The 26,561-nt window shown below is 38.9% G+C and overlaps 1 protein-coding gene across 3 annotated transcripts in view; it reads left to right on the forward strand.

Moving 5' to 3' along the window:
- LOC140477207 (sperm-associated antigen 1-like) overlaps positions 1-26,561 on the forward strand; it is a 133,217-nt gene that overhangs the window by 104,002 nt on the left and 2,654 nt on the right. For all 3 annotated transcript variants that reach the window (XM_072570697.1, XM_072570698.1, XM_072570696.1), the window contains exons 15-18: positions 1,752-1,893; positions 5,923-6,049; positions 6,969-7,145; positions 17,210-17,626. In XM_072570697.1, coding sequence (XP_072426798.1) covers positions 1,752-1,893; positions 5,923-6,049; positions 6,969-7,145; positions 17,210-17,626 — 863 coding nt within the window. The remainder of the gene's footprint in view (positions 1-1,751; positions 1,894-5,922; positions 6,050-6,968; positions 7,146-17,209; positions 17,627-26,561) is intronic.

Below are 26,561 nucleotides of genomic sequence, written 5' to 3' on the forward strand. Positions count from 1 at the left end.
TAAGATGTCTCACAAAAACAATTCACACTTTAGTGGGATTACACTTGTGTGTTTTTTGCAAAATTGTAATTTTCCCTGTACTGTTTCTACATCAGCTGCCAACGATTACTTTCTTAGCTAGGCCACAGTGACAGGCCAGTTTTAAAAAAAGCCTAATTACTCATACCTGTAACAGGAAAATCAGGTTGTTACAGCAGCAGCAGTATTATACTGTCTCAGGTTGTTGTCACCGATATTCCTCCACATTTTTAATCTTTCTCCATAGCTATCTGGATGATGACTTCAGGTATGCGTCATTTTCTTCACATGTTGATTGAAAAGAGCCCTCAATTTTATGATTATGACACTACAATTGGGAGAAACAAATGATGCATTCTTTCAATAATTTTCATATTGTTTGTATTTTTGTGCTCCTTTAAACCATTCTTGCACTTAGTACTGTACCAAGTGCAGTACAATAATAGCTAATAACAGTGTTGAGATATTGATGCAAAGAAATGCTTTTTAACTGGAGATTGTGGGAGCTATGTTTTCATTGGTTAATCAATGTAAGAACTCATGGCGACCAGTTTATGTACCACATTCCATATTGGAAAGGTGCAGCAGGTCAGGCAGCATCCAAGGAGCAGGAGAATCAACGTTTCAGGCATAAGCCCTTCTTCAGGCTTATGCCCGAAACGTCGATTCTCCTGCTCCTTGGATGCTGCCTGACCTGCTGTGCTTTTCCAGCAACACATTTTTCAGCTCTGATCTCCAGCAACTGCAGTCCTCACTTGCTTCATATTGGAAAGCCCCAGTAAAGTGCTTTATTTCTGCTGTGCCTTTATTTAGGGGATTAAGGAGGGTGATGAGGATAATGTATTTAATGCAGTCTAAATACATGGATTTTAGCAATAGCCTGCATGAATGACCACTCAAAGATAAAAATTTCATCAGATCCAGGGAAAAGTGAGAAACTGGATGCTAAATTTGTTCAGAGGTAGGAAGCAAAAGTAATTATAGGCGTTTTTGTGATTAATAGGGTTCACAGCAGAGGATTAATAGGGTTCACAGAATTTAGCCCCTTGCACTTCATGTTATGTACCAATGATTTAGACGAACATAGGGAACACATTTGCAGTCAACAGTAAAGTTGACCATATGATGTAATTAAGAAAACTGCATAAAGCAAGAACATGTGGAAGGATATCAAAGGGGCAGAAGAATGGCAAATGAAATGCAATCAGGAGAGGTGTAAGGTAATGCATTTTGGAGAACAAGCAAGGCAAAGGAATACACAATAAGTGGTAGAATTCTGAGAGGTCTGAAGGATGTAATGGACCTTGGATTGCATGTCCATATAGTCACTGGAAAGTAGATAAGGTGCAGGGAACATTGGTTAGGTTATTTAGCTGGATGTCTCTTTGCAGAGCAGAGTGAGCCAACAATACTGGTTCAATCCCCATACACATATCACCATTGCAAGTCCTGCTGATGATCAAGGTAGAAATCCTCAGTGCCAAAAACTGAAAGGCTCCACACCAAGAGCACGAAGGTGAGATTAGGCAGGATGATATATTGTTTGGCTGGCACAAACATGATGGATCAAAAGGCCTGCTTTTGTGCTTCTATTTCTACATACAATAAATATTCTGATCACTTTCTAAAGGACTATCACATATGCAGCATCATATGCTTGAAAATCTTTAATGTCTCAGATTTATAACTGAAGATTTGTTTTAAGAGTTTCTGTTTTGTTTGAATTCTTCCAGGTAAAAATGTAGAAGAACATTTTATTTCCTTGAAGCAGGAAGGTAATAGTTTTGTGAAGATGACCCAGTACAAAGAAGCCATTGCAAAGTACAGTGAATGCTTAAAATTGAAAATCAATGAAAGCACAATTTACACAAACCGGTGAGAAGTATAATTTTACACTCTTAAGATTTATAACTTCATAGTACAATATAAGAAAAGGACTTATAGGAATGTAATCCCAAAGAAGAAGCTCCCATGATAGCTGATGCACAAACTTAACAGAACACACCCTGGCTATTTGAATTCTTTAAACCCCTATTTGGTCTTAAGTACCCTTTAGGTGCAATGGTATATGTAGTTTGAAGTGAGTCACAGGTGTGTCCCTACTAAAAAACTAATCCCTCTTATTCAAGACAGTCTTTCTTCACATTTTGTGATGAAGAATATATTGTCATGATTACTGTTGTTACTGTACTGTTCTCACTTGTGTGGCAACATAGTAGAAGTAAATCAAAGGGGTATGGTCTAAACTTCCTGGCAGTGTAGTGCCCCACACAGGTAAATGCAAGTTAGAAAATAAGCCCTGTAGGCACATGCACAGTTTTAACATTGTCGAGACAAACCAACTCTCATTTATAGTCTCAAGTATTACATCAACTGACGCTGTGCCAAGTGCTACATTCTGTCGGAAAGTTTTGTACATGGTACTCAGCTCACCCACATTAAATAAGCATGAGGTGATTTAAACCCTTACCCTGAGCAGTTGAAATTGGGTTTGTAAAAGTTATTGGTTTGGTTGATTTTTTTTTCAATATAAAATATTGGTTGGATTTTCTACTTGCATTAATCTCTGTTGTATTGGAAGCGATCATTTTGCATCTTCCTTATTTATTGAAATTGCAACAAGGTAGAAACTCAATGGTTATTCATTTTGGGATTCCTATAGCTGTACAAGTTTAGATAATTTAAAAAGGAACACCAAAGGTAAGATGCTGACTCCTTAACCACAGAGTATTCCACGACTTACAGACATTCCTAATTGGGCATATCAAACAAAGTTTGGCATTGCCAAATCAGGCATATGACACATGCCGCATTTTCATTACAGAAAGGAGGCATTAAGTGGAATGGGTATAAAACCCTTATCAGCTGCGAGAATTCTCCTCTCTTTCCATAAATCATAAAGAGAAATGGGTGCCACCCCACCCTAAATTTAATTTGGCATTCTTGGCCCCACAAGTGCCAAGCAATGATCATCTCCAACAAGTGAGAATGTAACCAACTATCCTTGACAATGGGGTGACTTTTGCAGAGATGCTAAGACATTGACAGTATCACTGGAGAGTATCTAGTGGAATTTAAATCCAATTGAATCAAGAATTGAAAGCTAATCTCAGTACTGGTGATTGAGAAGCTATAATTTTATTGTTTTCAAAATCTGGTTCACTAACGTCCTTTAGTGAAGTAAATCTGCCATCCCTGCGTGGTCTCCAGATCTACAGCAATGTATTTGACTCTTAACTACTGTTTGAAAGGTCGAGCAAGTTATTAGTTCAAGAGCATTTAGTGATGGAGTATAAATGCCTAAGTCTCAACAAAAAATAATATTAAAAATGAGTAATTACATCACTGAATCCCTCACCATCAACATCCCTGGGGGTGAACATGGACTGAAACTAAACTTAATCAGTCATATAAGTACTGTACCTCCAAGAATACATCAGAGACCAGGACTTAGTATGTAACTTGCCACCTAACATCCCAAGACCTGTCCACCATCCACAAGGCATAAGCATGTTTGGAATACTTGAATGAGTGCAGCTCTAATCGCACTCAAGCAGAGCGACATCATCCAGGACAAAGCACCCAGCTTGTTTGCACCCCTCCCCATTCCACCACTTTTATCATTCACTCCCAACACCACTGTCACGCAGTGGCAACAGTATATAACACCTACAGGATGCGCTACAACAACTCACCAAAGCTCCAGCAACAGCACTTTCCAAACCTGAAACCTTCTACCACCTAGAAGGACAAGGACAACAGATGCACCTGCTTGCATGTTCCCCTCCTAGCCATACAGCATCCTGAAGTGATAGGTAAGGTAGTCAAGAAAGGAGTCAAAATCCTGGAACTCCATTCCTAATAGCATTGTGATGTGACTATTCCCCTCCCCAAGTGAATATCAGTTCGAGAGACAGCAAACCACCACCACCTCACTTAAAGATGAGCAACAAGTGCTGGTCTGAATAACAATGAATAATAAAAAAACTCTTCCTGATGACAGAAATTACAGTTATTTATAGCCAGGTCCACATCCACCTATATTTACTGTCTCTGCAATGGCCTTCACAGTAAGGTACCAAGCCACCCTCCCCACACCCCCTCTCCACTGTACGTCCTGCAGCAAAATTTCCAAAGTGTGTGAGCAATTATTAGTCATGGTATTGCATGAACTAGGTTTGTCACATTGAAAAATCACTTCAAGAGATTTTAGGTGAAGTTGTGTCATGGCCCAACTTCTTGCTCTATTCTGAGGTATGCTACTGCAGTCCAGCAGTGACTTTTCCTGTTTTTTTTTGCCTCTGTCCCTCTGAGGATATACTAGACTCCATTTAGTGATGTTCAGCACAATTGAGATCATGGTCAAGCATTGTAGAAGGATTGAGCACGATCATTCAATGGTACTGCATTTTAGTACTTCCAACAATGAAACCTTGCTCCGCCTCCATCTTGTCAGCAAATATGCTGGAGTTGAGTAAAAATGTGAGGAAAAATGGATTTTATTGTGAACTAGGTTTGGAGCATTTAGTTGATAGTAAACCTTACAACAACGGTATGAATTTATATATCATGGCTTATTTAAACAGAAAAAGTCATCCAAAAATTGTTTCACAATGGCACCATTCCAAATGAATGCCAGGCCAAAGAAGGAACTATTTGTAGACATGATCCAAAGCTTGATGAATTTTGCAAATATTAAGGAATGAATTAAAGGATGAGAAGGTGGAGAGGCATTGGAAAATGGGAGGGAATATCAGATTATTGGACCCAGATGACTGAAGGCACAGTCACCAAATTGAGGCCTAGGTGAGGGCTCAAATCCACATGAAGATTTCTGGGTTTGCAGAGAGAGTAAATGCTAAACTGATAGGGAATGCTTTCAAGTGTAACTCTCAGAGAGATCAGATCACAATTACAAAACCAAACTGAAAGGAATGTATTTTTAAGAATTGTTGCTAGGTTTGTTCTAAATCCATCCCACTTAGCACAGTGCTACAGTGAGATAAAAAAGTAATTGTTGAGGACTCACAGCAATTCCTTCCCTCATGATTGCAATTCATTGTGCTACCACTAAGGTGGGTCTGGAATTATATGCCAGAACAGCAGATTTTCTTCCCTGCAGATGTTAATGAGTAGTATTCCAATTGTTTTATTACATTTTAGTACATTACTGAAACTAACATTTATTTACATACTTAATAATTAAATTTATATTCTACCAGCTGCCATGCTGTGACTTGAACCATTATATCTTGAGAACTAGACTGGGCCTCTATTAGTAGTCAGTAACATTACCACTGTGCCACCAACCATTTGATCCTCATGGTCTCCAATCAACCAGACCAGGGTAATGTTTTAGTAAAATGCATGAAACTGAAACTCCACTCCTATAGTCTCAAAGATACACTTATAAAGGCTATACTATGGGCAACCTGGAGGTGGTGAAGTAGGTGTATGGACTTCAACTTAGGATGCTGTGCAATTGAGTATCCACCCCACTATGATTTTATGAATGGCAGTGAATGTTCAGGTGTTCCACCCACTCAAGACTAATTAAGGCCTTAAATGTATAATTAATGCCTACTTAGGAGCCACCCCTTGCCATTGCTCAGATTTCACAGATAGCCAAAGAGACCTGAACCCACCATAGCCCACTGGGTTTGTTCGAGTGGACCGCTGGCTGTTGAAGGTGTAGGATGTTTCTCACGTCCTTTTCTCTTCTTATGTATGAATATCTAAATCCCAGGTTTTGTAATTTCATTATGAAGGTTCTTGAATGTGAACCACTTACAATTTTTCTTCTCAGTGTTTGGAATTGTTAGGTTCATTAAATGAATCTGGAAATTTCTCAAGCCGTCACAAATGAATATTATTAAAGAAATGTTTGCTTTGTATTTTTCTTAGAGCTCTATGTTATCTGAAACTGAATCAGTATAAGGAGGCTGAAGAGGACTGTAATACAGCTCTGCAGTTGGAGCCCGCTAATATAAAAGCATTTTACCGAAGAGCCCTGGCTTACAAAGGGTTAAAAGTAAGACACTGGATTATTTACATCAAATGAACAATGGAATTTTTTTGTTTAGTAAATTAATAGCTGTGCTGTGTGCAGAGATCTTGGCAACTTATAGGATTCTGGAAATCCTGTACTAAGATTCTTCCATGACCATCAGTCATTCATGCAATACAATTATATAAAAAGGAGTGATGACCCACAATGCAAAATGGCAACTGCCCATGAGCAATTATGACCAGCAATATCAACTGGCTGTGACATGACCAGACACATTCCATGCGCCTTCTCATCATCATCAGTGCAAGGGCTGCTAATGAGGGTTTGAAGAGGCAAGGCAGTGGCTTTGGCCCCAGTGGGAGCATGACAGAGGGTGGGAGGGGGAAGCAATAAAAAGGCTATGAGTGAGAGTAGTACTGCGGGAAGCCAGAATTTGGAGGTTGGGGTGTCCTGCACCTGAAGTAGTAGGGAACCAGCCTCTTTTTCTTTTTGCTTTGGATTGATAGGAAGTTTTAGGGGAGATTGGGAGGCTGCAGGGTGAATTGGAAGGGACACTTTTTAAAATAAAATTCAGATACAAGCTGTGAATGGACCATGTTGATTTTAGGGGCCAGAGGCATGCAACATACTGGCATTGTCTGAAAGTCCTGATCAAAGATCCCAACCTGAAATGTTGACTGTCCTGCTCTTCTGATGCTGCTTGACCTGCTGTGCTTTATCTAACTCCACACTTTATCCAGCTCCACAATTTATCGATTTTGAAAGATAATGAACCTTCCTAAAGGAAACAAAATGTTCCTTTGAAGTTACCCAGTAAAAAAGATATATTAATACTCCCATTTTTTTAATGAGCGTTGAGCAATTAGTGCTGCTCAGATGCTTCAGCCGCTTTGACAGAACAGAGATCTATGCTTCTGATAAAGTATTTTTTCTTTTCCAGTGCTACAAATCTAGTATTGAAGATCTCAAGAAAGTACTGAAGCTTGACGTAAATGTTGTTGAAGCTCAAAAAGAATTACTGGAGGTAACAGAACTTTTGAAAAAAAGGGAAGAAGGAGAACCTCTTTACAAGATCAGAAATCAAGAAAAACCAAGAAAAAGTATCGAAATAAAGGAGGTAATTTCTTTTACTAAATCAGCTGATTAGGTTGCAGGATATGTTTTGACACTCCCTAACAGAGGAAACATCTTAGCTGCATCTATCCTGAATATCCCTTTATGAATTGTTTCAAAGAGATCACCTTATTCTTTGAAACTCCAGAGAACACAAACCAGTTTCAAAAATCTCTCTTCATAGGACCATTCCGGGAACAAGTCAATGAATCTTTGTAGCATTTCTCTAGCAAAAATATCTTTCCTGAGGTATGGGGACCAAACCACACACAATTCTTCATAGTTCTAGCCAAATTCCTGTTCAGTTGAAGAAAGACTTCACTACTCCTGTACTTATCCTCTTACAAAAAGTGCTATAATTCCATTAGCCTTCCTAATGCTGCATCTGCATGTTGGCTTCTCACCTATTGACAAGGACAGTAGGTCCCTTTGTAGACCTAGACTTTCCAACTTCTTAGCATTTAAAAAATACTCTGCATAGCTGTTCCTCGATAACCTTAAAGTTTTCCACATAATATTCCTTTGCCATGTTCTTGCCCATTCACTGAATCTGTCCAAATCCTCCTCATACTGTTTTATAGCTTCCTCACAATACACATTCTTGCTTAGTTTTGTATCATCCACAAATGAGGAAATAATTGTACAATTGGTACCCACATCCAAATCACTCATAACAGCTGAGGTCCATTTAGTCACACTCTCTCAACCTGTCTGTCAGCCAATCTTAATCAGTGCCAGTATGTTACCTCCTATACACAGGCATAATAACCAATCTCCTGTAGGAGACTGTCCAGTTACTTCACTTAATTAATCCTGTTCGTAACTGTCTCAAAAAAAGTCCAACAAGTTCATCAAGTATGGCTTCTCATTCACAAGTCCATGTTGACTATCTCCGAAAAGTTCATTATTATCTGACTGTCAATTTATCACATTCTTTATAATAGATTCCAGCACTTGCCCGACCACTCATGTTGGTCTGCAAAGTCTGTAGTTCCCTGGTTTTCTCTGTGGATCCCTTCTTAAATAGTGGGGTGATAATTGCTAGCTTCCAATTAGCAAGAATTATTCAGAAATGAGTAAAATTTTGGAAGGTGGTCACCTGTGTAACCATTATCTCTGTAGCCACCTCCTTCAACACTCTGGATTGTGGAATATCAGGGCCTTGGGAATTTATCACCTTTGCACCCTATTAGTTTCTACAGTATATTGTTTTACTGATACTCATTTCCTTCAACTTTTTGTTCTCCCTATCATTTGGATCTTTAATTCTGGAGATATATTTTATCTTTCTCATTAAAGCCCACATAATCAGTTAGCTTCTCTGCCATTTTTCTACTCCTAATTATAAATTATTCTCACTCCATCAGTAAGGATCGACATTATTCTTAGCAAAATAGTTCCTTTTTATGTACCTATAGAAGCTTTTACAGTCTTTTCGTCTACATTTGTATTCAATTCTCCCTTGTCTTATCAGTTTCTTGTCCCTCCTTTTCATTATTCTAAAAACATTTCAGTCATTAGATTTACTAATTCATGCAACTTTATTGGCCTTCTCCTTTAATCTTTTATAATCCTTAAATTCCTTTGTCAACACAGTTGGCTGACATTTTTTGAGTTTGTGTTCTGCGAAGGTATTCATAGATGCTGTAAGCCTTGCGACAGTTGTTTCATTACCATACATCACCTATGTATATTCATGCTTTTTATTGTATTTTCCCATTCCACTCCAGCCAATTTATGTGTCATGCCTTCATAAATTCCCTTATTAAAGTTTTAACATGTTTGTTTTGGATTGAACCACTCATTTCTAAACATAATATAAAATTTTTATCATTCCATGGTCATTCATTCATAAAGATTCATTTACAAAAAGATTAATTAACTCTTTCATTACGTAACATTAATCCAAGATAACACATCCTCCATTTGGCTCTTTAACGCACAACTCTAGAAAATCATCCACAACAGTGTCCAGAAACTTATCCTCCATTGTTTTAGTGCTCAATTAGCTTACCTTGTTTAAATCCAGATGTCACTCGTGATTACTGTGTTACCCATGCTACATGCTTTGATCATCTCTTGATTAATATCATGCCTCACAATCACTACTTTAAGATGTTCTCCTATAACGCCGTAGTTGCGTTCCAGCAAAATCCCGCTGATTTAGAAAATTACTTAATAGGGCCTATGGGAAAAGTAGGGTTAGCAGCAGACCAGGAACGACTATCACTCAAAACTCACCCAAAAGTCTAACGTAAGATATAGCACAACCTGAATGAAGATTGAAATCATATTTATTAACGAAACAAAAGTAAATTTAACACTGTACATTGAAAAAGTGGAAGAAAGCTGCTGGGTGTACAGTACCTCTCAAAGCAAGCTGCTCTGTCGTTACCTGACATCGGCACATGCGCAGTATGGCACTAAGATTGGTGCTGATATCGCGTTTATGTAGAACTGCACAGAACAGCATGAGGACCAGCACATGCACAGAAGAGCACGGACATCAGTGCATTTGCAGAACAAAGCACATAAACCAATCCCCTCTGGAATCGCGCTATTATGAACAGAGGAAAGCATTCTCAAAAATGCAGTTCCCTATAGCCAAATCACACTGCCAAAATGTGCATTTACCCAGAACTACCTGTGGTAGGTGTTAAATAGCCCCAATCAATGTCTGCTGTACACTGTTGTTTCTTAGCTCCACCCAAACAACTTCTGCGCATTGTTCTTCCAATCTAAGATCCTCCTTACTAATGTACTTAATATCAGTACAACTTCACTTCCTTTTGCTTTTAGTTTGCTCTTAAATGTTGAATATCCTGAATATTCAGTTTTCAGTCCTCGTCATCATGCAGTCCTGTTCTGTAATGGCAAGCATTTACAATGGCAAAATGTAACCATTTACCTCTATTTGTGCCTTTAGATCATCTACCTTGTTGTGAATGCTTTGTGCATTTAGGTTGAGTAATTTTGACATATTTCTCTATTCAAGGCATTCTCAATGCTTGGCTTTGTTTGGGTTCATTCTAATTTGGATTACCTATTCGATTCCCCAACCATTTCACAAGCTAGTTTAAGCCCTGCATCAGCACAAGCGAATCTCTCCGCAAGGACATCAGTCCCAGCTCTGTAAAGATGTAACCCATCCCACTTAAACAGATCTCATCTGCCCCAGAATTCGTCTCAAGCCTCAAATTTGATGCTCATCCTCCTACACCAGTTCTTCAACCATGTGTTCAATTGATCAACCTATTTGTTCTTACAGACATTAATACATATTACTTGGTGAATCCTGAGTTTACAATTCTGAGGTCTTACATTTTAATTTCCTTCCTAGCTCTCTGAAATCTGTGAGAGCTTCAGCTATCTTTTTACCTATGGTGTTGGTGACAGTATGGACCATGACTTAAAGCTGAATTCCATCCCCACCAGAAATGTACTGCAGACATTCTGTGACATTCTTGACCCTGGCTCCATCCTGGAGTCAAGTTTATTGCCATCAAAACATCTTCTGATCCCCTCACTGTGGCCCAAATCACACACGCTCACAGCTGAGATGCCTGCAACACCACAGCCTTAGTTCTGGTTGCAGTCTCCTGCGGAATCACTGTTTGCTATTAATCTTCATTCCCATCTAATCTCTTGACTACATATTTTTGACATCTACTCTTGATTAAGTCATTACTTTCTCCAGCTGAACTTTGGAAAAACTGAAGCTGTTCCTTTCGGTGCACACAATAAATTTGCGACTAATTTCATTGTGCTGTCCGGACACTGAGACAATGCCAAGCTATTTGCAACCTGGTTTTCTTTTCACTATCAACTTGTAAATTTATGTATTTGTCAGTTGTAGACTGGAAGAACTGACTCTTAGCTCCCAAAAATAGGTGGATTGTAGTGGGGTCAAAAATTAAAATTCACAAAATCTTAAACAACCTGCTCACTTTCTATTTTTAATAGTATGAAGCAATCTACAGATAAACATATCAATAAGGAGCAGAGGTAGACCATTTGACCCTTGAAGGACTCCTCTGCCACTCAGCACAATCATGGTTGAACTATCTTTGCATTTCAAATTCCACATTTTTATCTACTCCTTTACCCAACAAGAGTCTTTTTCTGTCTTAGAAAATCAATAACCTTGCCTCTATCACCTTCTGAGGGACTGCATTCCAAAGTTTCTCAATCCTCTGAGAGAAAAAAAGGTCTTATAAAAGGATAATCCAATTTTTTTTTAAACCCAGCCCCCTTATTCTGGACTTGTCCATGAAATCTTTTCACATCCATTTGTCAAGGTTTTTTTAGGAACTTGTATCTTTCAGTCAAGTCACCTCTCAATCTTCTAAATGCCAGTGGAAACTAGTCTGTCCAATATACAGCTCATCCAACATCCAACAAGGGCAAGGGCAGCAGATGGGAACATCACTAAACCATAAGTTCCCCTCCAAGCTACTCATCATCCTGACTTGGAAATATATAAATAGGGCAGCATGGTGGCTCAGTGTTTGGCACTTAGGCAACTATCTGTGTGGACTTTTCACATTCTCCTCGTGTCAGTGTGGGTTTCCTCCGGGTGTTCCTGTATCCTCCACAGTCACAAAGATGTGCAGGTTAGGTGAATTGGCCATGCTAAATTGCTAATAGTGTTCAGAGATGTGTAAGTTAGGTGCATTAGTCAAGGGAAATGTAGAGTAACAGAGTAGGAGAATGGGTTTGGGTGGGATACTCTTCAGGGGGTCGATGTGGACTTGTTGGGTTGGATGGCCTGTACCACACTGCAGGGATTCTATGATTCTATGATATCATTGTTACTTCACTGTCACTGGGTTAAAATCCTGGAATTCCCTCTCCAAGGGCGTTGTGAGTCAACCTACAAAATATCAGAGTATAGCAGTTCAAGAAGGCAACTCACTACCACTTTCACAAGGGCAACTAGGGACGGGCAATAAAAAATTCTGGTACAGCCAGTGATGTCCATGTCCATGAGTAAATAAATAAAAAAAGCTTCCTCATGGGACAGCTGGCTCATTCCAAATATCAATCCACTAAACCTCCTCTAAACAGCCTCCAACCTCAATCACAGAAACTGTAAGGCACAAAGGAAGACCATTTGACTCATTGTGCCTGCAACAGCTCTTCAAATGAATATCATTACCCAGTGCCAATCTCCTGCTTTGTTCAATACTCTTGAATTTTATTTTATCCAAATTATTGTTCAGTATCCCTTTGAAATGTTTCAATTGAATCAGCCTCCAACATACTTCCAGATCCTAATTACTCACTGAGTGAAAACGTTTTGTCTCATGCCACCCATTCTTCTTTTGTAAATTGTTTTAAATCTAAGAACTCTTGACCTTGCTTCTTTCATAAGCAGAAACAGTTTCTCCCTATCCACTAATTCTAGCTGCTCATGATTTTGAAAACCTCTATTAGATCTCCTCTCAGTCACCTTCTCTCCAAGCAGAACAGTGTCAACTTTTTCAATCTATCCTCATAACTGAAATATCTCATTCCTGGAGCCATTTCTGTAAATCACTTCAGTGCTGTCTCAATCTGTTCCTATAGTGTGATGCCCAGAACTGTACATAGTACTGCAGCTGAGGTCTAAGAAGTGTCTTGTTCAAGTTATCGTCCAAATGTAGGGTAATTTGATAATAGAACAAACTTAAAGGCTTTATATCTGAATGCACAAAGCATTCAGAATAAAAATAACAAGTGAACAACACCAATGGACAAGTGGTTATGATCTAGTAGCAGTTACTAAGATGTTGTGGGGAGACCAGATTTGGGAATTGCATATCCAAGGGTACTCTATTTCAGAAAGTTAGGCAGGAAAGAAAAGGAGGTGGCCGACATGACACCTATTGTTAACGTTCACTTGAGAATGTAACTTTAAAAAAGACCTGGGATTTACATATGAAAGAACTGAAACCAACATGAGCATTCTAAAAGATAAAAGACTTAAGAAATAATCCAGGTCTTTTTCAATATATAATTTCAGTTACATCATACTGTATACTTTTGCTATAAATTCTGTGTCTTACAAACTTACACTCTACAACCACCTGATGAAAGAGCAGCGCTCCGAAAGCTGGTGCATCCAAGTAAACCTGTTAGACTATAACCTGGCATTGTGTGATTTTTAACTTTGCACACCCCAATCCAACACCGGCATCCCCAAATCATGGTATAGTGTTGTTAGTAAAGAACTAGATCAGTGATGTAGTCAGAAATGAAGTAAACACTGGAGATCCAGACACTGATTCAGTCTGGTAGAAATAAAAAATAACAAGGAAAAGAAGTTCCTGTTGAGAGTAATCTATACGTCCCCAAACAGTAGTCGCTGCTGGAAAAGCGCAGCAGGTCAGGCAGCATCCAAGGAGCAGGAGAATTGATGTTTCGGGCATGAGCCCTTCTTCAGGAATGTTCAGGCTCATGCCCGAAACGTCAATTCTCCTGCTCCTTGGATGCTGCCTGACCAGCTGCGCTTTTCCAGCAACACATTTTCAGCTCTGATTTCCAGCATCTGCAGTCCTCACTTTCTCCCCAAACAGTAGTCCTACAGTGTGCCACAAGAAAAACTGAGGGTTTGTAAGAAAGGTACAGCAATAATCATGGGTGATTTTAAAATGCATATAGATTGGATTTAATCAAGCTGGCAACCGTTTAGCCCCAACGAACTGTTTTAGAGATTGTTTCTTGAAGCCATATGTTGGGCAACCAACCAGGAGCAGATTATTTTGGATTTGATATTGTGTAATGAGGTGGGATTAATTCTTGATCTCAGAGTAAATGATCCTGTTGGAAGGAGTGATTATAGCATGTTAGAATTTCAAATGCAGTTGAAAGGTGCAAAACTAGAGTCACAGATTCACATTTGGAGTTAACAAAGTTAATTACCTAGGCATGAGGACAGATCTGGCCCTGGTGGACTAGGCGGGAAGACTAAAAGGTAGGGCATTGTCAGATGTTTAAGGAAATACTCAATTGCTCCCAATTAAAATTGATTCCAGAAAGGAAAAAAGTTTGTAAAGAGGGAGAAGAAACGTCCATTGCTAGGCAAGGAAGTTAAAGATAAATTTAAAAGTTACAGTTAAAGCCAAATTGAGATAAATTACTTCTCTCAAAGGGTTGTGAATCTATTGAATTCACCCCCAGAATGCTGCGACATTGAGTACATTTTTAAGTACTAATGGGTTGAAGAGATATGCATAGTGAACAGGAAGGTGGAGTTGAGGTCAAACAATAATCGTAGCAAATGACAGGGTAGGCTGGAGGAGCTGAATTGCCCATCCCGTTCCTAGTTTTTAGTTTCAACATCACCCTTTGCTTTTGTGCTCTAAGCCTCTATTAATAAAGATAAGGTTGTTGTATGCTTTACTTACTGCTCTCTATACCTGTCCTGCTGTCTTCAATAATTTGTGCAGATATATACCCTGCTCCCTGTTGCCTTTAGAATTGTACCTCCTATTTTATATTATCATGCAGTCTTCTTTCTCATAAAATGCATCACCTCAGACTTCTCTACATTGAAACTCATCTGCCTACTCCACCAGCTTGACTTTGTCCCTTTGGAGGTCTGCACTGTCCTTATCACAGTTTATAATTTTTCCAGGTTTCATGTTATCTGCAAATTTTGAAATTTTCCAATGCACACCAAGATCTAGGTTACTAATATGTATCATAAAAAGCAAGGTTTCCGATACCAACCTCTGGGGAATTCCACTGCAAATTTTCCTCTTTTGACCATTGCTCTCTGTTTCTGATCACTCAGCCAAATTTGTATCCATGTTGCTTCTGTCCTTTTATTCTATGACCTATATAATTTTCCTCACAAGTCTGTTGTAGCGTTATGATGCACATGCCAAAGATCCATCTATATCACATCAAGAGTGTTATCCTCATCTGCCCTTTCTGTTAACTCTTCAAAAAAAAACTCAAGGAACTTAATTAAACACCATTTTTCCCTTAAAAATTCATTCTGACTCTTCCTAATCAATCATCCTTTTTCCATGTGACTACTAATTCTATGCCAATTAATTGTTTCTTCCCAGCCACTGATGTTAAACTGATCAGTCTTATGCCATTTGACCCATCAAGTCTTCTCTGCCATTCAATCATGGTTGATATGTTTCTCAACCCCATTCTCCTGCCTTCTCCCTGTAACCCTTGACCCCCTTAATAATAAAGAACCTTTTTTAAATATACTCAACCACTTGGCCTCCATAGTCTTTTGAGGCAATGAGTACCACAGATCCATCACACTCTGGCTGAAGAAATACTTCCTCATCTCAGTTCTAAAAAGTAACCACTTAACTCTGAGGATGTGCCCTCGGCTCCTACTCTGTCGTACTAGTGAAAATATCTTCTCAATATCCATTCTATCCAGGCCTCTCGGTATTCTGTAAATTTAAATGAGATCCTCCGTCATCTTTATAAACTCCATTGAGTAGAGACCCGGAATCCTCAACCGCTCCTGATATGACAAGCCCTTCATCTCTGCGATCCTTCTTATAGACCTGCACATCCTACCTTAGATATAGACCAAAAGCTACTCTCAATATTCCAAAAGCAGTCTGACCAAAGCCTGAAACACCCTCAGCAGTATATCTCTACTGTTGTATGCTAGCCTTCTTGAAATGAATGCAAACATTGCATTTGCCTTCCTAACTGCTAACTGAACTTGCATGATAATCTTAAGAAAATCCTAAACAAGAATGCTTAAATCCCTTTGTGCTTCAGATTTCTGAAGCCTTTCCTCATTTAGAAAATAGTCTACCCCTCTACTCTTCCTACTAAAATGCATAACCTCACACTTTCCCATAATGTATTCAATCTGCTACTTTCTTTGACCACTCTCCTAGCCTGTCCAGGTCCATGTGTAAACCTAGCCACAATGTATTCAGTTCTTTCATTCAAATTATTAATGTCCCTCAGCTCATTTAAGATTAACTTGGATCGGTACTTGAAACACTGTAACCTGCAAGGCTACAAACCAGGTGCTGGAAAGTGAAAATTAAAATTTATTCAGCTGGCAAAGACATGATGGGCTAAATGTCCTCTTTCTGTGCTGTAACTTTTACATGGTTCTATACATTCCCCTGTAAATCAGAACATATAATAATTGGAATATGCTAGTCCAGACACCTGAGATGGAATGTCCTGCCGCACTACACACTTTCATTGCCTCGGTGCAAATACCGAAGTTTACTCTCCAGTAATGATAAATAAATTTAATGCTGCTTAATATGCTATATCCATAGGCTTCTCATTTTCTGAAATTTCCCCATATATTTCAAAGGTTGCATGCAAGGTCCAGATAACAGTGGAGGGAAACAAAACACAATCTTATGTATGAATAGTTATTAGAAGTCACAACTAAGGCTTTTTTCCTAGCTGAGACAGGATAATCTGTACCAACTGCGCTTAAGATGCAGGATAAGTATTGAACCATCTAAAACTCAGGGAATTCCAACAAGAGAGAACCAAAACTTTAACTAAACCAGCCTCATAATTACTATTGTTGCAAGAGCAGGCCGAAAACCTACCACAGAAATAATGCTGTCCTGATGGAGGGGAACCTGGATCCTGAACTAACAACACTCTTTTTGGTTTATTGCCTGGACTTTCAGCAGCCTCCCTACTCAATCCATAATCCTAACTACATTTTTCTGTGTTCATGGGCTGTGATTAATGCTAGCTAAACCAGAATTATTGCCTATCCCTAATAACTCTTGGGAAGGGACAGGGACTCCCACACTGCGGTCAGGAATGAAATTGCAGACTTTTGACTCAGCTACAGCAAAGGAACAAAGATATTGTTCTAAGTCAGAATGATGTGTAGCTTGAAGGGGAATGCAGTTTGTGCTGTTCCCATGTATAAGCTCGATCCTTCTCAATTTGTAAAGGTCGTGGGTTTTCAAGTTGTTACGAAAGGATACTTGTTGAGTATACAGTTTATATTACATCAGATTTTAAAAATACCTTTCAGATCATGTTTAATGCTCTGCAGTTTCTAAAGACCAGATATCTTCTATTCAAATTCTACCATTTTACCTTCAAAAGGTTGCTGATAGTGATGAAGAGGAGGAGAAAGTAATCAAAAAAACCTGTGAGCAAGAAATTCTAAGTAACCCTGAAACTGGAAAAGTGGATTCTGTAATAAAGAAGGATGCATCAACTCGACAAGAAACTTTTGAAAATTCTCAGCCACCACCAGAAAAAGGAGCTAACTTAAAGCCAACGAATGCATATGAATTTGGTCAAGCCTTAAATTTGTTGCAGGCCAAGAAGGATCTTGCTGCCTGTGCGGAGCTGCTAAAAAATGTAGAACCAGAGGACTTACCATCCATGATGAGCAATAAACTAGAGGGTGATGTGTTCACTATACTTATTCAGACTTTGAAAGGACACCTTTTAGAAAAGAACCCCAGCCTTGTGTATCAGCATCTTGTTCACCTGTGCAAAACAGAAAGGTTTAAGGTGTGTGTTGTTTAAAGTTTAACCACATTTTTAAAAGTTGGATAGAAGTTATGAACTGTTTCATTCAACAGATATGTGAGCATGTTTATGTTCTATACAATCTTCCTTATATTTATTTCACTTTATCTTATCAATATATTAATTGTTTATTTTGTGCTCACGTACTTAACTAGCTTCCCCTTAAATGAACCTGTGCTATTTGCCTCATCTACTCCACATGGCAGGAGGTTCAATTTATTGTACTAAAGGAAGATAGGACAAAACATCTTTACAACAACCTCACTAAATCCTTTGATAATTTTAAAGACTGTTACCACATCCAGTGTTTCTGTCTTTCCTGAGAGCCTCAATGCTCAAAACATCATTCAGTATGGTGGTTAGTACTGTTGCCACACAGTGCCAGGGACCCAGGTTTGATTCCAGCTTCAGATGACTGTGTGGAGTTTGCACATTGTCCTTGTGTCTGCATGGGTTTTCTCCTAATGCTCCAATTTCCTCCCACAGTCCAAAGATGTGCAATTTAGGAGGATTAGCCATGCTAAATTGTCAAGGGATATGCAGGCTTAGGACAGAGGGTCAGTGTGGGGTCAGTGGGCTTGCTTTCACATTGTAGGAATTGTATGATTCTGTGATCACCTTTATAAATCTTCCTTCTCCAGTTCTTCACATTTTTTTAAAAATTTGAAGACCAGAACTGAATACATTGTGAAGGTTCTAGAGAGGCTACAGAAAAAGACCATGAGTGTAGTTACAGGGATGTGGAACTTCAGCTTTGTGGGTAGTTAGAGAAGATGGATGTTCTCTTTGGAGAAGAGAAGATTAAGAGGAGATGTGGTAAGGTTGTTAAAATTGTGAGAGATCAGTAGAGAATATGTGGGGAGAAACTTCACTATTGGTGGAAGAATTCAGTACTGGTGTGGGGTGGTGGCGATGGGTTGGGGGAGACAAAGAACTACAGATGCTGGAAATCCAAAACAAAATCAGAGATTGCTGGAAAAATTAAGTCTGTCAACATCTAATGACCCTTCTTCAAATGTTTTGATGCTCTGTGTTTACTTTGGACTTTTTACTTTTCAAATTCTCACAGCAGAATGTCGTTCTTAGTTTTACTTATGTTGTTGGTTCTTATGCAGACAATAACAATCAGATTCTCCCTTTCCTACTCCCAAACGTCTCTGACCACGATAAGCTAAAAACCTGGTACCTGGTAGGCAGCATATCTTTTGGAGTTCCTGATTGTAGCTGCAGGGAACATTTTCTATTCCTCTGACTTTACTGTCCCGAGCACTATCTCATACCTTCTCCCTCCTCCTACTTGAATTGCATCCTGCACTGAGATGCCATATCAGTCTGCATATCAACCCTGCAGTCCTTTTCATTCCCACAGGTAGCTTTCACACCTGAAGAAGCACCTTGTGACACATTTGCACTTGGCCCATGTAAATAATCTGTTGCTAACAAACTCCAGAGGTGCTTAGTCTTGGAAGACAGCAGCATGCTTAATCCAAGAACAAGTAGTGGAATCATTGTCAAAAACTGAAACCTGACATCATTCCCATGTATCCTTTTCTAAAATTAAGTATGTGTTGTTGCTTATTGATGAAAAGAAAAAAACATAATTAGTATTTCTACTAATTTCAAGCACTGAGGTGCATCAAGTAGCGCTTTGCAGAATAGTGGATAATCAGTAGATGCTGAAACCAGAGAGCGATCAAGAGAAGACGAAAGAAAAATACAGAAGAATTTATTTAAAATGTCTTTGAAGGAGGGAGGAAGATAGCAAGGTAAGTGTGCTGCAAGTGAGCTCAGAAGGCAAGATGACTAAAAGAGTAGCCAACAATGGTAGAACAAAGTAAACGTGAAATAAGAGAAGAAGCAGCTAGTTGAAGAGAAGTACCAGTAGTGGATACTACAGGAGCTACTTAAAGTTGAATATTTGAGGTCAGTTTTCTGGGTCACAGAGCGTATCAGAGAAATATGCAGTGCGTATTGCAGTGTTGAGAATGTTGATGGTATGAGGCAAATATAGTGAGAGTGATAATCTTTCAAAAGAGAAAAGAAATGCTCTAGTAACCTATCAGTTGTGGCAAGGAAGCAGTTGATTAGCAGTAGTTAAATATTACCTTAATATTTGCTAGTGTATCACTGACATCAAGCAGGTAAATAGCTGTACATATCCCCTATGTAATACAGTTATATGCAATAATTAAACATGCATCTAACATACTGTATTTATCTAAATTAAACATTTTTTTTCAAAACAAATAATAATACCTTTTCAATAACATCAAAATACAGCATTCCTGCTTCTAGTTCCCTTAATTAAAAAGTTGTGGTGCAATAGAAAAGCAAATGAGGGCAATTTAAATGATCATCATCACTGGAGGGAAGAAAAAATAAGAAAGCTAATGAGACTGAAGGCTGACAGGTCCACTGGACCTGATGCCGTGCATCCTAGATTCTTAAAAGGAGTGGTTTCAGAGATGATGAACATGTTGGTTGTAACCTTCTAAAATTCCCTAGGTTCTGTCAAGAAAGGAGGTGGACAAAAAGCAGAAACTGTAGGCCAGTTAGTATGACATTAGTTGTTGAGAAAATATTGAAACTAGTATTAAGGAGGTAGTAGCAGGACTTCTAGAAAAAAGGTCAATAATGTTGACAATTTTATTAGAGCTTTTCAATGGTTTGAAGATAAAAAGGATTTCATTGATGTAATTTATTTGGATTTCCAAAAATCATTTGACAAGATGCCACATTCCAGGTAAGAGCTAATGTTAGGTTAACACGAATAGAAAACTGGCTAACTAACAGGAACCAGTGGGATAAATTGGTAGTTTTCAGGTTCATAAATTAGTTGAGTGCTACAGGGATCATTGCCGGGGCTTCTATTGTTTACAGTCTGTGGTAATGATTTGAATGAATGTTCTGACTGCAATGTATGCTGATGACACAAGGATAGATGGGAAATCAAGTTGTGGGGAAAATATAAAAATGTGTGAAAGGATATTGATAGGTTAAGTGAGTGAATGAAAATTTAGCAAGTGGAAAATCATCTGGGAAAATGTGAGGATGTCTATTGGCAAGAAGATTAGAAAAGCAGATTATTATTTAAATGGAAGCATACTGCAGAATTTTGAAGTACAGGGTATTCTGGGTATCCTTGTATATGAACCACAAAGTTTAGGATGCATGTACAGCAATTACTTAGACAATGAGAATTTTTATTGCAAGGATGTTGGAGTATCTTACAGTGAGGTCAGGAAAGCTGGTTCAGCTCTCAGTTTTTTAACCACCTCTCAGCCAGTTACAACAAATACCTGTATTCTAATTTCATTTTAGTATGTGGCTATAACATGTGTTGATTAAACATGTAGTTACAAAATCAAAATGAATAGACAATGATAAGGTTTTGTTGAGTGAAAGAAATAGGAATTTTATTAACCACTAAATCAGAGAAAAAGAAAGATTGATGTCAAGCACTCAAATTCTGACAGCAAGTCCTTTTTTTTGGAAAAAAGAGTGTATGTCTGGCATAGACAGGAAGAATAAAGGCTTCTTATCAGTACACTTGAGGTTTTAGATTTTAAATAAGGCAACAGTTGTTTAGTTGTTGAGAGATACCTTCAGCAGTGGAAGCATTTATTTAATATGGTTTCAGTTTTTGGTAACTAGTTGATTTTGTATTTAATGTTTCCCCTGGACAACACTGTGCCAGTACCCCATAAATTGGAAGCTATTTCTCACACACCAACTTTTGAACTAGCATTTGGTTCTCTAGTCTTATTTATGTTACACCAATTTGCACAAGGATCAGGTAGTAGCAATCCAGAAATCATTACTTTTGTGGTTCTGCTTTTAAATTTAGCCCCAAGCTGCTTGTGGTCCCTCTGCAGAACCTCTTTCCTGTCTGTGTTATTGATATCTAAGTGGACCACAACAAATGGATCTTTCCCCTCCCAATTCAAATTGCAGACCCAAAATGATGTCATGAGCCTTTATGCGAAATAGGCAACAGAACTTATGGGACTCTGCTGCAGAAAATATTCTGTCTTCCCTAAGTATGCTATCCACTATTATGACTGCATTTAACTTTCTTCCCCCAACTTGAATGGTGCTCTGGACCTTGGTCCTATGGTCAGTTCACTCATCCTCCCTGCAATCTGTGCGCTTGTCGAAGGCTTATGCCCAATTCCTGCTCCTCGGATGCTGCCTGACCGGCTGTGCTTTTCCAGTACCACACGCTTTGACTCAGGAACTTTGTACCTATGGAATAAAGCCACTGACTGATGCTCCTTTAGAGTAAGTTTTGGATCCCTCACTCATAGTCACATTTCCCGGTCCCTGACCACAAGCTAGAATTGGTGTAATTAAAGGGTATGATTGTTTGATACCCTTGACGGGGGAAGACTGTGTGGTTCCTTTAAGAGAAAAAGTGCTTTTTTAAGTTTAACAAATTATATAGAAAAGTCTGCCTTTAAGTAGCTCTAGATTACACATAGTTCTGAAATTTGAAACGGTGGCTCAGTGGTTAACACTGCAGCCTCACAGCACCAGGTACCTGGGTTCGATTCCAGCCTCGGGCGACTGTCTGTGTAGAGTTTGCATATTCTCCCTGTGTCTATATGGGTTTCCTCCAGGTGCTCTGGTTTCCTCCCACAGTCTAAAGATGTGCAGGTCAGGTGAATTGGCCATGCTAAATTGCTCATAGTGTTAGGTGCATTAGTCAGAGGGAAATGGTTTTGGGTGGGTTACTCTTCGGAGGGTCGGTGTGGACTTGTTGGACTGAAGGGCCTGTTTCCACACTGTAGGGAATCTAATCCAATCTAAAAGTGAATTCCTTAACTGCGCTCCTCACCTGAAGTACCGTCTCTCTATTTAAAACACATTTTTTTAGAATCCCTACAGGCCTTGCAGCCCAACAAGTCCACACCGACCCTCTGAAGAGTAACCCACCCAGATCCCTACCCTATTATCCCAAATTTACCCCTGACTAATCCCTGGGCAATTTGGCATGGCCAATTCACGTAACCTTCACATCTTTAGACTGTGGGAGGAAACAGAGCATGCAGAGGAAACCCACACAGACATGGGGAGAATGTGCACACTCCACACAGACAGTTGCCTAAGGTTGGAATCAGATCCAGGTTCCTGGCGCTGTGAGGCAGCAGTGCTAACCACTCAGCTACTGTGTTGCCCCTTGACCTTTCAAAAGAGATACAGAAGAAAACCCAGCAATTACCTAGCATTTTTCCTGTGACATTACCTTTTAGTTTTGACAAGAGAAACTCATTGGAGGGCCCTCTGCTGCCAATTTATATTGTCTGCTGCTGCTGCCCTTCTCATGCAGCTCCACTCTTTTCTTTATGAAGATGCTGTCCCCATTCTCTCATGTTGTTTGAGAAGCTGCTGACCCTGCTGTCTGTATCTCTCTGTGAAGCTGCTTTTTTGACAATCGCATGACAGACGTTGAATATTGATAATCCATTTTTAATTGTTATTATAACAGGTATAAAAGAGGGAAACCTTGGTGCAACTGTCCAGGACGTTGTTGAGACTGGACTTGGATTTGCGTGTGTAGATTTGGTATCTTTACTTAAATTGTGATCCACTTATATTGGAAACAGTTTAGATAAAATTCACTATGCAGAACTGAAGGGTTTGTCTCATGAGGAAAGTTTGAGTGTGATTAAAAAAAAGAATAAATTTTATTGAAATGTGTAGCATTCTAAGATTGGGGATTGGCAGGGTGCATTCTTAGAGGATTTTCTGTCTCAGGAGATATTACAAAGTTGTGTAGATTAATCATGAATTGGATAGATGATGCTTTCTTAGAGAACTTAGAGACTTCTTGTGAGAGCTAGATGTGTATTTCTTAGATGACAGTTCGCTCTCCCCCATATATACTCATTCAGAGGACATAAGAAGCCCTCTCCTTATGTACTCTGGATGACATGTCAATTTCCATACATCAGTTTGGATCCAAGGTTGTCAAAACCATCAGTATAAAATTCAATTGGCTTTCAATCTCTAAGTGCTTGGTTTAAATTAATTGGCTAATTTAAGTTAATCGCCAAAACATCAAAACAGGGCAAAAGTTTCCAATCACACAGCCAATTGATACATGTTTCAATTTCAGAACTGTCTGTAATCTACAGCTACTTAAAGACAGATTTTCTATATAAATCTGCAAGCTTAAAAAAGCACTTTATCTCTTAAAGGAACCACACAGTCTTCCCCCATTTTTTTCTTTTACAAACAAATGCTAGCAGCCTTCTAAATCACGATTTCTGTTCACAACTTGTTAACAGCAAATCTAGAACTTGTCGGTACAGCTTAAAAATAAGGGGCTGGATATTCCAAAGAGCAGCTATCACAATCAGATTGTCACTCCACTCCTTTTTAACGTTAAGAAAGAACTCCATGTTTCTGATCAGAGGTCCTGATCAAAGCTCCTTTAGAATTGCAGAGCATACTTTAAGTTAGATAGGTCCCTCATAGTGCAGGCTAATCACACCCCTTTTCTTTACCCAAGTCAGTTGAAATATTCTGTGATTTAAAGATCCATCATCACAGACAGCTGTGAAGGAGTAGATACATAAGATCGGTGTAAGTCTGGATGACCAGGAGGATAGATTGCCAGCTGGATAGTGAGTCAGGTGCCAAGTCGGTAGGGGGTCAGAAATAGGGGCTCAAGGGACAAGTCAAGTGATGGAACATTTAGAGTAGGTCGAGGTAGGCAGCACATACTGGATTCAATCACAGGTTCAGACTGGGGTAGAGAAGGGTCATGTTCAGTGTCATGTTAGTGAGGGTCTTCTTAGGTTAGATCAGGTTAGGAGGAGGCAACCGGGTTTGTCAGATTTGGTGGGAGTTGTCAGAGAGAGAATGTGGTGCTGGAAAAGCACAGCAGGCCAGGCAGCTTCCAATGAGCAGGAGAATCGATGCTTCGGGCATGAGCTCTTCATCAGCAATGAGGCCTCATTCCTGATGAAGGGCTTATGCCCAAACGGTCAATTCTCCTGTTCCTCAAAAAGAGCAGGAATTTCATCTCCCAGAAAGTAATCGGTGTTTGGAATTTTTTACACAAAGGTAAGTAGTGGCTGAGGCATCAAATATATTCAGTACTGAAATTGACAGATTTTTTTAATCAACAAAGAAATTCAGGGAGCAGACAAGAAATTGGAGTGAAGGCCACAATCAATTTAGGCATAATCTTATTGAATAGTGGAGCAGCATTAATTAATTGGATGGCGTCCTGGATGTGTTTCTTAAGAATTTATTATAGATTATGACTCTATGACTATTATAAGATCACATGCGCTCATCTCAGGCAAGGTCTTTGGATAGTACCAGAATTAACTATATATTGTTCTAAGCAGACACCTAGAACCTAAGAACTAGGATCTGGAGTAGGCAATTCAGCAATTACCCCACCATTTAGTACGATCATGGTTGATCTTTATCTTGGTCTCAACTCCATTTTCTTGCCACTCCCCAAAACACATTGAGTAAATTTAAGAAGGAGATAGAATTATCAATGTCCCAGTATCTACCACACTCTGGCGTAATGAAAATTTCACAACCCTTTGAGAGAAGGAATTTCTCCTTATCACTGCTTTCCCTTTTAAATCTGCAATCTCTTATCCTGAAACAATGACCTCTTGTTTCAGATTACCCTACATGAGGAAACATCCTTTCTACATCTACTTTGTCAACCCCCTTTAACATCTTATAAACTCAATTAGATCTCCTCTAACTTTTCTAAGCTCCAGAGAACATAGACCTAAACTGCTCAATCTTTCTTCATAAGATAAACCCCTAGTCTCTGGAATCAATGTAGTGAATTACCTCTATTGCAAGTATATCCCTCCACAAGAGGACTAAAATTGTATGCAATGCTCCAGATCATCTCACTAATTCCTTGTACAGTTGCAGCAACATTTCCCTACTTTTATACTTTCCTCCTTTTACCTGGCAAGCTATGAATCTCTACAGCTCAGAAAAGAGCCTAATCTTTACAAAACAAACATTATTCTTTAGTTTTAGGTTTTCCACAGATTTGATGTACTTAATACTAATTGAAATCTTCCTTGTACATGGGATTTGACTTAAAAAATCAGTCATCCAGGACTCTGTGCTAATCTGTAGTGTTCTGGTTATAATCAGCTGCTTTTCAAAGATGGGAATAACAATTGTTAGATGAAGGCTTCTAAATGCAATTAAGTAGAGCCAATCTGTCTTTTCTGTTTAGAAATATTCAAAACAAAAGTCCTTGTAATTTGAATATTTATTGTTAAATCAGCAAAATAATTTTGAATGAATAGTCAAGTACACAAGAATGATTAATTGAGTTTTACTGTTATGATTAGCCATATCCATAGCTCTCTTCCCTTCCCACCTCCCAAATCTCTACAGGCCTTCGCTCTTCCATATTTGATTGAAGATGCAATTGACAATGACACTTCCTGTCAATGCAAAAGGTTTAACCCGAGTTTTGGAATTCATTGTTGGGAAATTATTCTGATTATCTGCAATTTCATCTAAAAAGGTCTCTCATTAGGAAGCAAAGGTCGACCATAGAAGTTAGACAGATAGGCCAGGCCAATGTGAATGAGGAAAAAAAATCACGTGGGCAGAAACAGGTAAAATGTGGTTCTAGGTCTGAAATCCATATCAGATAACCATGGTTTGTCAGTAAGTTCTGGATAATTACCCAGTATTCCAAATATAGTGCAGATCAAAATGACTGAGTCTGAAAATTGAGTGGTGAGGAAATTGTCAATTCAAAGTAAGTGGGAAAGAGCCATATGAAAGAAATAGCATGCTAGCATTACAGGAGACAAGAAGGTATATGTAGCACTACATACTTGAGGGACTTTCACGTTATAACAGTATAGGAGACAGAAGATTTGAAGTATTGAAATACAGCCATAGA

This window comes from Chiloscyllium punctatum, chromosome 5, assembly GCF_047496795.1.
Source record: "Chiloscyllium punctatum isolate Juve2018m chromosome 5, sChiPun1.3, whole genome shotgun sequence".
Classification (NCBI taxonomy): Eukaryota; Metazoa; Chordata; class Chondrichthyes; order Orectolobiformes; family Hemiscylliidae; genus Chiloscyllium; species Chiloscyllium punctatum.